General features: G+C 41.9%; 1 protein-coding gene across 1 annotated transcript in view; it reads left to right on the top strand.

Moving 5' to 3' along the window:
- The first annotated feature begins 435 nt into the window (after positions 1-435).
- ITGA4 (integrin subunit alpha 4) overlaps positions 436-12390 on the top strand; it is a 35044-nt gene continuing 23089 nt past the window's right edge. Inside the window, exons 1-6 of the mRNA XM_058840246.1 lie at positions 436-648; positions 736-857; positions 6775-6881; positions 6980-7109; positions 8389-8456; positions 9110-9239. Coding sequence (XP_058696229.1) covers positions 464-648; positions 736-857; positions 6775-6881; positions 6980-7109; positions 8389-8456; positions 9110-9239 — 742 coding nt within the window. The 5' untranslated portion in view covers positions 436-463. The remainder of the gene's footprint in view (positions 649-735; positions 858-6774; positions 6882-6979; positions 7110-8388; positions 8457-9109; positions 9240-12390) is intronic.

A 12390-nucleotide genomic window follows, 5' to 3' on the forward strand; every position in this document is an offset into this window, starting at 1 on the left:
TCAGAACACGGTCCAACGCTTGGGTTGAGCTGCCCGCCCGCTACTCGGCGGGAGATTTTAGGGCAAGTTTGTAGTATCTCTTTCCCCCCTTGCCGGCCGTGCCGGGCAAATGTGTCGAGGTGAAGCGAGGGGGACGCGGCCCCCTCTGCTCCACCGGTGTCGGGATAGCCGCGGGGGCCGTGCATTGCCCGGGGACCCGGGGGCCGTGTCCCTTCCGCAGCGGCCCCGTGGGCGCGGACGGGGCGGGGAGAAACCCGACCCCCGCCGCCTGGCAAGGGAGAGGGGCTACGGCCGCACGGGAGGAGGTGGCGGCCTGGCTGGGGGACACCCCCAGCCCGGGGTGCGGAGAGGGCAGGGCAGGGCGGGGCAGGGCAAGGCGGGGCGCGGCGCTGCCCTGCCCTGCCCGCTCGCTCGGCGAAGAGGCGGGAAGCCGGCGTCGGTGCGCTGCCGGTCGGCCGGAGCCATGCGGAGCTGCGGGAGGGCGCGGGGCGCTGCGGGCTGGGCCGCCCCGCTGCTCCTGCTGTGCCAGTGGCTGCCGACGGCGCGGCCCTACAACCTGGACACGCAGCACGCGCTGCTCTTCCGCGGGAGCAGCGGGACCCTCTTCGGGTACTCGGTTCTCCTGCACCGCCACGGCGAGGAGCGATGGTGAGTCCCCGGGCCGGCCGCTCCCGCGGGGGCCCGTCGCGCCTTGTCCCGGCCGCGGCTCCTTACGCTGCCGTCTCTGCCCCGCAGGCTGGTGGTGGGCGCTCCCCGGGCCAGCTGGCCCGCCAACGAGTCGGTGGTCAATCCCGGGGCCATATTCCGGTGCCGGATCGGGGGGAACTCCAGCGGAGAGTGCGAGCAGCTCCAGCTGGGTGAGTCGGCGGCGGGGCGTGGGTGGGAAGAGCTCGGCGCGGGGCGGCGGCCGGGGACGGAGGGTCGGTGCCAGCCGCCCTGCGCTCCCCGCGGCTCTGCTCCGCTGCCTTGCGGCGTGTGCTGGGCCCTTCCGGCTCTAAGTGCAGAGTGCTCTGCCTCTCACTAAAGGGGGAGATCAGCGCTATTGCCTAAGGACTGTAACGGCAGTATCAAGAGAGAAAACACGCACCAAAACTTCATTTGGGGAAGTTAGGTGTGACAGATCTCGTTCCCACAGCCGTTTCGCACCTTTCAGCCTATGGGTCGAAAGCCCCATGAGAGTTTCGCTCTGACACTGCTCTGCGGAGAGCTGGTGCGCCTTTCAGGGCAGTGGGTGAATGCAGTAAGCTCAGGGATGGCAGGGTGGAAGTTGTGCTTAAATCATGTTTTCTTCTGCAAAGCCTTCTCTTCGTAGAAGCCACCCTAAAGTAACTGAACCACGTTTGTCTTGCTGATGGGTTCTCCCTGCTTGCAGATTTATTGGTGTTTCAGGTGAACAAAGCTATTTTTGACTGAATCGGTTTTTACGGGTCCTGCATTTAACTTCTGTCTCCACAGTCTCCATACTTAGGAGATGTAACTGGCTGAACTTACTCAACATTCAAGTGTTTGATAAAAAGGGGAAGGCTTTGCAGTGGGTTGCCATGAACATGTGTGAATTGCTTTGGGCTTTCTTCCTGTTCCACTTGCATGCAGTGCTGTTCACACTATTCACATGCTATGGAGAGAACGTTCCTCATCTTGTGCTCTGCCACCCTCTGACCAAGAGTATTCCATCCGTTATGAGCACGCCGCCCAGGGAGGAGAAGCGCGGGAAAGGGCTATCAAAATATTTGAAAGCAATAACGCGCCATGAACTGGTGGCTGTCGGGGCAGAGCTCAGCATTCTGTGACAAAAAAAAAAAAAAAATATATATATATATTGGTGAAACAGTTATTTCTCTACAGGTCTGTGCATAAAACTTAGAACTGACAGGTTCTGTCCGTTTTGGTTATTTTTGCTACAAATGGATATAAGAGTTATATTTTGTAACTGGGCTACAAAAACCTGAGGTACTTCAAGTGGTGCTTTACCTGTAGCCACATAAGAAAAAGAAGACAAGCAGTTGCTACTAGAAAGAATAGAAATTAAATTTACACCAGCTCAAGTAGTTTTTTAGGGTTTTGTTGAGTAATTTTGTTCCAATAATATATCTATTAAAAATTTATATGTAACAAAGAGCTCTTTTTTTTTTGTTTTTTTTTTTTTTTTCCTGACTGCCTCTTTGTAGCAGAAGGCTTGCAAAAAGCCAAGGAGGTCAACTGAAGTGGTGAAATAGCACATGCTAAGAGGCAATAAACCCCTGTTCCTGGATTGGTGGTAAAAATAGTCCTTTACTGTGTAAGGGAAGGAAAGTTTCATGTTCTTTGAAAACAATATACCTCTGCAGTGCCTTTCAGTTTACTCATTTAGCCAATGGGAAACAAAATCTCTAAAGGAATAATATGATGGGTTTTTCTTCAATAGCTTAGAGGATTCTAAGTGAAATGAGGAAAGAAGTCTATGAAAATGTTTATGTGGTTCCAAAGGCTTAGTAACCTAAGTTACCTTACTAAATTACCTTAGCTAACATGGCTTCTATTCCCAGGTTTAGAGGCTGCAGGTTACACAACATACTTTTTAAAAAAATACTTGTAACACATGAGATTTTTGCAAACTGTGGGTTTCTGTTACTGCTGGATGACATCTTTGCATCACTAAGGTTCGCCTGTAGTATTTCTGAAGTTAAATAGATGCTGAAAAGAAGTGCTGTATTGTAAAACAGGTCATTGAGGTCAATGAAGAAGCCAAAGGCAGCTGTGGTGCATGGGATGTGAATGAAGTGGGGTAATATCTGAGGTCAGAGAAATATGCAGGGGAGCTTGCAATTAAAAAACTGAACTTAATTATCTCGCATCTAACTCATTCAAGATTGGTTTCTGATCTCATAGAATAGGGAATTTCCTTAGAAAAATGTGTGGCGATATATTTCACTTCTGAACAGGCACAATGAGAAGTGTTTCTATCGTGCTCTTAAATAGTTGAATTCACATTTCATTCTGGTAGAAGCATCTCTGAGGTGGTAAGTTTCTAATTATAAGTCATAAAAAAGTAGAGGTGATAACAGGCAATAGAAGTGGCTTTTCAAATGTTGGGCTTCTGTAATAAATGGATGTGAATTACTTAGAGACATAAATATGTTAAAATACTTTGTCTCTGCTTTTCGCTAAAGTAGCCTTGAAACGGCCATAACTAATTAATGAAAGATTCATGACCAATTGGGAAGCCTCTGATCACACAAAACTGCTCTTGTATTTTTTTAATGTCACAAGTTCCTATCTGCTTCCTCAGTAGCAAAAGAGTTGTGGGGAGTAGTCTAATGCTGCAGTCATCACAGACATCTGGGATAACTCATCCAGACATACTTTAAAGAATGGTAATGTTCTTCAAGATGTTGCAGTCCCTGGGCTGGTTTAAGAGCTGAAAACAGCCATGACATACATTGTCTTCCTTGTCCCTCATTGGCACTTTTAAATCTCTGTCTGATGGATGAATAGAAGAGTTTTCAGTCTCTTTTTGAGTTCTAGTACTTCTGTTCATGGTGTGAAGTGTTCTAGACTGCAGATATAGTTGTATTTGGAGTACTTTTAAATATTGGCTTATGTTAGATGCAGAGGCTTGTAATCAAATTTCAGCCACAAGTACAAATTACAGTGCTTCAACCTGAAGTGTCCATCTTCTAGTCTTGAATTTCAAATCCCTGCCCACATAAGTTTGGGGTAGTCACAGTTTGTTGCAGAGGAACTTACACAAAGTTCTTTAGACATTTTGGCCTATTGAATTTTGGACTTACAAAATGTTATAGAAATTCTTCAATAGCACTGCTTTCAGATTTTAAACAGTGATTGATTGGCTAAAGTATATAGGAAATAATTTGTGCAATTTGCCATACGGTCTAAAGAAAAAATTAGTTTTAGCTACAAATGAATGCAGTAAATTCAGTGCATGCTGTTTAACATAAGGCCAGAAAGCTCTTCCTGCAGTTTCAGTCTTGCTCCCTTCCTTTTAAGTCTCTGCTACAATTAACCTGTGAACAAATTGCCCTCTAGCTCCCCCAGCTGAATCATTACAATGGAAAAGTGAACAGTTAATGGTTTTCCCCAAAAGGCAGAGAGCTGTGTTTGTGCAACTTTGATTTTGGTAAGTTTGGGTTTTGGTATTTTGACTTCTTGATGTGGCTTGCACTGCTCATACCTGGCAAATGACAATTTTCCAAATAGCCGTACTAGCCCAAGGAACATGGGATCCTCTGGACCTAGGTCTGTTACAGAAGAATGGAAACAGATGTCATTTAAAATGTTTTGGGTAGAAGTCATTTGGGGGATGTAAGAGGGATAAAAATTCTGTTCTGTGAAAACAGAAAATACTTCCTGGGTGAGTAAAAATAGACTCTGAGGCTCTGAAGTCTAGGAGCAGGATATCAGAAGGCTTATTGCCTTTGCAGTAGACTTCATAGTTTTCATCAGTTAGCAATAGGACCAGAGGAGTTATGGGAGGATAAAATGGTTCATGAGATGCTGTTGGGCATGGAAAACACTGGAGCAAGTTACATAAAACTGGTTTCTCAGATTGCAAACATCTCATTGCAAACATCTGTATTATGATCCTTGAGGCCAAAACCAGAAGTGGCTTTATAAGTTATGACCTTATTTATCTGCAGTTGCATTGTTTCTGTGGATGTGGTCAGAGGGGATTATAGCAGGAGTGTATCTTCCAGCTGTAATGTACACAGGCATGGGCAATTACTTATTTCTCACTGACTTTATGACAGCACGTGCTCCTTTTCCCTGAGGCAACCAAGCTGCCATGTCCTCTTGAGCTTATGCAGTGCTGCTCTGTTGCTTGTGCAGAATACTGCATTTTCTCATTTGATAAAGCTTTTATAATGTCATAGCCTGTGAGCAGGGACTCATCAGGGTGTCTGGGATGTCAGGTTCTCGCTTCTCTCTGCCACAAAAGGTCTGTAATTTCAAGGTAGTTGAACACTTTCCAGTCAGAGAAAGAGAGGAAACATAAGGCAGTACATCAGCAGAGGGTCAAAAAAACCCTGAATCACCATATACTGGAGCAAAGGAGAAGGGGAATGCAATCCAGTGAGTGTCGAGGAATGTTGGTGCTTTATCTTTTTACAAACCTCTGAAACAGGCACAGGAATGAAGCACTGAGACAGGCTGAACTTACTCATCTCTCACATCATCATTGTCTGGTTTTTTTGATTTACTGATAAATAGCCTCAGTCTCTTGGGGTATAACTTTATTGCCCTGGTCTTCTCTACTTCTTCCATTTCCTGCAAATCCTCAAAAAAAGCATGTCCCAGGTAAGTCTTTGCTATGAGAGGATGGAACGCATTGCTAGAAGGGTGTCAGAAGTGCCTTTTGCAATTTAAAGGAGGACTAATTCTTATACACAGGAGTGTAATGGAATTTTCTTTTCTGAGGAGATTTCAGTCAGATTAATGTGCTCTATAATTCATGCAAACCATGGAAATGTCTTCCTTAGGAAGTGAGAAGTTTTCCATTAGATAACTCCAAAACTAAATTCCACACTTGTTTCTGAAAAGTAGTATATATTCATTACATGGAAGTTCACACCTCTGACATTGGCCAGTAGGATAATCTGTGTATTCATTTAAACTCTCTAATGCATTGGACAGTAATAAATGCCAGTTCTGCACTCAGCACAGGTGTTTTGTTTGGTGGGTTAATTTTTGCAGGCTTTTTGGTGGGGTGAGGAGTGATAAGGTGTGGGATGTGATTTATGGGGCTTTTTTCTATGCAAACAATGTCCCATCAGCATTAGTATTCTGTGGTCTGTACTGACATCCTTTTCTGGGTAACTAAACTAATCCTTAAACCTCAAAAACCTTTTGGGTTCACCTGTTGTGTAGTCAGTCTGAGAAAGTCTTAAAAATTATGCCAAAGAGTTTGTTCAGGTGATGTAATATGTTTCCTTACTTTATAGTAAGGTTTTTTCATAAACTATCATGCTGATGCATAGAAAACACAGATTCAGTAATTTCAATACTTATTCATACAAAGATCTTAAAAATGGAAAGCTTGTTTTATACAACTTAAAATAAATGTGTAGCTTCTCCTTACCCTGGGGACCACTACTGCTTTGCAGAAGAAAACAAATACTGGCTGACTTGGTAGTACTCTGGCCCTTTGGGGGCAGGGTTAGAAGACATTTCAATGTGTTCTCTCAAGGTTTTAAAAAACAATTCTATTGAAGAATAAACACTAAGAGCTGCTGGTGAATAATTGCAAAAGTGAAAGTAGCATGCAGGATATGCATGGGACATCTGCCATCCCCAGCAGAGATGGCAGTTACACAGCCTTTATTTGATAGCCATTTGCAGTAGTGATTGTTTGGAGCTCTGCTACCAGTAGCCACATAGTTGGAGAGATGTTTGCTTTAGGCTAGAGTTTAGGTGGCACTCTCAGGTGTATTACTTGTGTTTCTTACGAACTTTTAGGTTGAAGAACACTTGTAGGGACAGCCCTTCACCAAAATTGAGTGTAATGTCACTTTGTACCTGAGTAATGATGAAGTCCATCCTCACTGCTGTCCTATCCCATTCAGAGCCAGTATGTTCCCTTTGGCTACCCACAATCATACCTTTGCTCAAGAAGAAAGTGAAAAGTCTCCATGGCCTGTGTAAGACAGAGGTCAGATCCACCAAACCCAAATTGCTGCATTGTCCCCCAGAGTTCTTGGCTGCTCCTATTATTGTGGTGGGTACCACATTGTTCTTCATGTTGTCCCTCTGTTCAGAGCATTGGTCTTTGTCTCCTAGGCCATCCCAGTGGAGAGCGCTGTGGGAAGACTTGTTTGGAAGAGCGGGATAACCAGTGGCTGGGTGTCAGCTTGTCGAGGCAACCAAAGGAGAGCGGGTCTATCATTGTATGTATCAACCACTGTGTCTGTGTGTCTGTTTGTCAGCCTGCACTCAGCTTTCTTAGGCTTCCATGTCAAATGCTATGTTACTTTTATATCCATAGGCTTGTGGACATAGATGGAAAAACGTGTTTTACGTGAAAAACGAGCACAAACTGCCACATGGTATTTGCTTTGCCATCCCTCCTGATTTTCGAACTGAGCTCAGCAGAAGAATATGCCCATGCTATATAGGTAAGCAGAGTGCTTGAATCCTTTTGCAGGGAAGGGTGAGATACACAATTGAGTGGTGCAGAATTTGTGAAAAGCCTGTGTTGCTCTGAGCAGGTGTTCTGCAGCCAAAGGTTTGGAGGCTGAGTGCTGATGATATGAGCCCTGTTTGTGATGTAAAGATGCTTAGCACTTCAAAGAAAACCTGCTTTCAAAGGCAAAAAAATACTTGAGACAGGGCATCAGAAGTTTTTTTTCCCTGGACTGCATTGCTGAAATGTGTGTGCTTCTCAAAATCAGGCCAGTAGAGGACATCCTTCCTTCCTTTACTCTTTTCACTGCTCTGGAGAGTCTCACAGCAGAGCAGCAGAAATACCTGCAAGTGATTGTTGCCATCTGCTCCTTAGCCTTTGATATAAAGGTGCTGCAGTGCCTGTCACAGTCCGAGTCCTTGTCCCTTACTTGCCGTCTGCCAAGGCTGCTGCTGTGGCATGAGACCTTCATGGATTCTTCCTCAGAGAACTTCAGGAGCAAAATAAGAGTAAAGATCTGAATCTATCAAATTATTCCATCCGTGCTTTCCCATTCTTATCTACCACCCACCCAGGAGAACGATCTCGTGTCCCTGTGCTTTGGCAATGCAAGGATCAATCTGACCTTTCTGTGCAGAGTAATGCCATCAAATGTCCCACTGCTGGCTTTGGAGGCTGCTGCAAGGGGTGGTGAAATCATGCTTTTATCTTTGGAGATTTTAAATGTAACAAATCTATGTATGGAATGAAGGGAACCATGATGGCAGGCAGTCAACAAAGAATTGCAGGAAAACAGAGCTGGGACATTGTTGGATTGCTAGGATGAAAGCAATGTGACGAAGTCTCTGCCGTAACACAAACCCTTTGTGGCACCAGTGGAGCACAGGGCAAGTTCTGTCAAGATACATAAGTCTGTTAGAGTATGCCTGAAGTACAGAGTGGAAGAGTATCCAGATGTGGTGCTCAAACTATTTCACTGTGGTTCATGGAAAAATTCTGTATAGCCTTTAAAGCCACAATATTTCTAGGCAGGTGTCATCAAGTGATACATAGTGTTTAGAGTTTGTTAAAGTACTGTATTGTACCTAAAGGCTATATAGTGGAAACCAGTGCTTTTAGCTTTATTACAGAATTGAAAACCAACTTTTTGGGGGAGATGTTGTTTGGTTTGGTTTTTTTTTCCTAAGTTGTCTCAACCTCTGTTGAAAGCCTGGTAAAACTCTAGAACTACATGCTTCTCATCCTTTTAAATATTTCTTGCCCATTCCCAGATCATGCACGAAAGTTTGGAGAAAACCATGGGTCATGTCAGGCTGGAATGTCTAGTTTTTACATTGAGGTGTGTATTAAAGATACCAAATGTCTCTCTGTTTATATACTTACCTTTATGTATAATATATAAAAGTGGATAATTACCTGCACATATCAATGCTGTATTTTATTGTGGGAGGGAAAAATCACTTTTCTAATTTCTTTTTAATTGAATCTTGCTATGACTTGCATGATAATTCCCAAGTAAGACTTTGATTTTTATTCCCAAGAATACTTCTATACCTTGCTGAGTCAGAAGTTATTTTTCATCTGGAAAAAGAGCATGGACAAAGCAGAGGATGAAATTTTATTACTCCCTTTAATCTGTTTGATGTAACATTTATAATGCTTACCTTTGCTTTACAGAGTAATATTCTATATTATTTAATCTCCATTTCACCCTAAGATTGTAATTTCTAAAAAACGCTTTTGAGAAGAGAATATCCCGATTGTTGCTCTATTTTGTTGTTACAGTTCAAAGCTTTTAATAATGGTATTTTTATGAAGTCTGGAAAATATTACCTGTAATTTAGTAGTAAACCCCAGTGCTGAGCCAGATGCATTTCCAGTAGCATTTCATAGAATTCTCAGAAGAGCTAAAGAAGAGCATTTTACTTGTTTTGCTTATTTTCATTAATATTTCAGTGTGAATAACATGGCTTTGTTTCACTTTTCTTTTAGGACTTAATCATAATGGGAGCCCCTGGATCATTTTATTGGACTGGTTCTGTTTTTGTATACAATACAACTGCGAATACAATCCACGCTTATACAGATTCAAATAACCAAGTGAAATTTGGCAGTTATCTAGGTACTTAAAATGTTTAATACTCAAATGAAATATAAGTTAAATAGCTGGCCTTGGGGTGAGTGCACAGTGTTTTTCAGTGTCTTCACTTTTAATCCCAGAAGCAACAGTTCTAAAGATGTGCTCTGATTTTTTAAAATATTACTTAATTATAAGGTTTCCTCTCCGCTCTTTTTATGAGGAAACTTCTTGAACAGTGGATTTCTATTCTTATCATCTCACCACTGACTTAGGCATTTCTTGATTTAGAAGGTAGGGGTGCTTCTGATTAGCAATGGTTTTCATTTCACTCAAGTCTGAAATGCTGCCAAAAGCTTTCACAGAAAAAGACAGTGGTTTCACATATAACAGAATATGAAAAGATTTTCATATCTGAAGTGAAAGCTTCAAGCAAGTCTTAATTGTGTTGTCACTAAGGGGAAGTATGCTGTGACCTTTAGAGACAAACTTTCCTCCAATGGTTATTTCTTTTCTTTTTTATTCCAAACATATCTTAGGATATATGAGAAGGCAAGCCTCATTTACGAATGTCAGTAACCAAGGCCATGAAGTTCTACTCATATACCTATATCCAAGTAACTAGCTGAATTTTGTGTTACAATTTGGAAAGGTTTATGGCAAAAAACAGCTGCAGCTTCAGTCTTCTCACTACACACTGAGAAAAGCTCATCTGTCCTTCCTGAGCTCCTGAGCAAGAATATTTTTGCTTGTGACCATTGGTTTTTGCATTTTCCCATTCAAAGTTCCTGTTCACATGGATAAACATTTCCTGTTTCTGATTCCACTCCTCGGACAGTAGGAAGTTGGCATGTGTTATGAAATAGCTATTGTGAAACACAGTGGAGTTCAGAATTCAGTTCTGAGCCTGAAAATGCTACAGTGGCTCTGCAGGAAAGTCAAGCAGAAGAGAGATGGGGTGATAAAAGGGGATCAGACACAGGATCCCTAGGGTCAACCAGTAGAACTTCTAACCTTTCGCAGGACAAAAGAAAAGCTTCAGAGAATGGAAAGCTCTAGCTTTCCAATAGTAATCAGCAGAAAAAGTACTGCACCTGTCTAGGGAAAAAAGGTCATTCCAGATTTCTGCTTTTACAAGTATAAGAATGAGTCAAATCAATGACAGCCAGAAACCAGATCGAGACAAATAGGTGAAAACCTGCATAAGGACTGTGTTGGGGAGAGGTTAGGGAAGGCCTTTCCACACATATGTGGTCTCTCTTAATTACCTTGGCCGTCCAGGACCTGAAATCAGGTGGCATTTGCTTCACTCTAGTGACCTGGTGCATGTTGGCTGAGCAGAGCCATAGATCTTCTAAACCTGCCCTTCTACAGGAAAGTGAAGAAGGGCACCATTAACTCATGTGTGTCTTTACAGTAGCAGCTGTGATGAACTTGGAATTTTGCAGTTTCATGCTACCTCTGCTTCCTTCCCTCATAATAATCCATAGTGTGGTTGAAAGAATTGAAAGGTACCTTCCTACCCTCCCTCAGCTTCTGTCCTGTCCTTGTAATTATTGAAGATGAAAAATCTCTTCAGGGTTTATTCTGTTACCAAATAATTTTTTTAGAAGTCTGAGTTGGGTGCACCCTTAGGTAATGAATAAAATAATCCCTAACAAGTGGTGGAAATGTATTGTGACCAGAGTGTAGTTCAAGCACGTGAATAGACACAGTTATCTACTTACACTATTCTTCCTCTGGTAGGGTCCAAAACATGGGCATCTTTGTGTTTTTCATTAAACTGTTCAAGAATAATAATTAAGAAGCTAGAGACTACAGGAAGTGCAGTAGTATTGTAGCGTTTTCCATAAGCTGGAAGAAACAGACAGCTGAAAAAAAGAAGGACATTAGGAAGACATTTGTAATTTTTAACACTAGGTAATATTTTCTTAATTACTTCAGAGTCTCTTGGAGAGTAGTAGCTGACTTCTATAAAAGGAATTTTCAAAGTTATTCAGTCTTTCGAATCAGCTGGCCTTGATGAAAAAGTAACCTTAGGCTCTTCACAAACTGCCTTAAAGAAGCCATAAAGTAGAAGACAGTTCCTTTTAGAAATCTGAGAAGGGCAAATTAGTTTTTCAGTTTTTTGAAATCTTGCGATGGTAGAAAGGAGAAAACTAAGGAGTTGGAAATAAAATTTCATTTCTCTATGCCTTTAAATTTAAAGGGTCAGTTACGTGATTTCCCCTTTCCCTGCTAAACATTTTAATACCATTAAAGAGGAATGAGGATTATGTGATTACTGTAATTTTTGTGTATGTTTGCTTTTCTTTAAAGCTCTTAAGAATTAGTAATGTTTACACTTTAGCAAAACAAAAATAACTAGAAAATAAATGTCAGAGGAGGTAAATTAAGGTTCATCCTTAATTTTTTGTTGAGTAAATAAAAAAACTAGGTGTTGACCTTCAAGTGATAAATTACTCTGTTAATCTCTTTTTGCTTAAAATATGAAAAGAAAAAGGTGGCTTAATGAGAACTTGGATTCTAGTTATTTTCACAGATGAAAGATTCAAGGCTTGTTCTCATCTATCCAAGATGATTTTTCCATTTTCTCTGCATGCTGTGAACATCGGCAGTCATTCAGTAAATGCAAGAGTAGCAGAATAAGTTGTCTGTTTTCCCTGTTTCAATTGAGCTGCAATGTATTCTGGAAAGAGTAAGGATCACTTGGGCAGCTACAGGTTAAGATGTTAGCCTTTCTTTTGCAATTCTGTGTCTGGATGTCTGCACCAAAATATGGTCATGTTTATGATCTCTCTCCTACAGAAATGCTTTGTAATGTAGATTTATTTACAAACGCTGATCTAATGTGTTCTTATTGCATAATCAGGCTTTTGCAACTTGTTCCTGACGTTTTCGTGTGTGTGTCCATGGTGCTCTGTGTGTGTATGTGCACATAGAAATAGCACTGCATTTAATTTTTCTTTTATCCAGTTATAATAGTCAAAGGGTAACAATTGAATCAAGTATTTCCATGTTGCAGTGCGTGTACTTTTGATCATTTTCATTTGTATCAGTAGTATGGACTCACTGAACAATTGCAGAATGTGCATTAACAGAAAGTGTTTGCAATTTATTTTATTGTCTTTTGAAGTATAGCAAATAATTGAGTTCTTGGGAAGAAATGAGTGTTTTTGACACTTCCTGCTTGATG

The sequence above is a fragment of the Poecile atricapillus genome, chromosome 5 (genome assembly GCF_030490865.1).
Source record: "Poecile atricapillus isolate bPoeAtr1 chromosome 5, bPoeAtr1.hap1, whole genome shotgun sequence".
Taxonomy (NCBI): Eukaryota; Metazoa; Chordata; class Aves; order Passeriformes; family Paridae; genus Poecile; species Poecile atricapillus.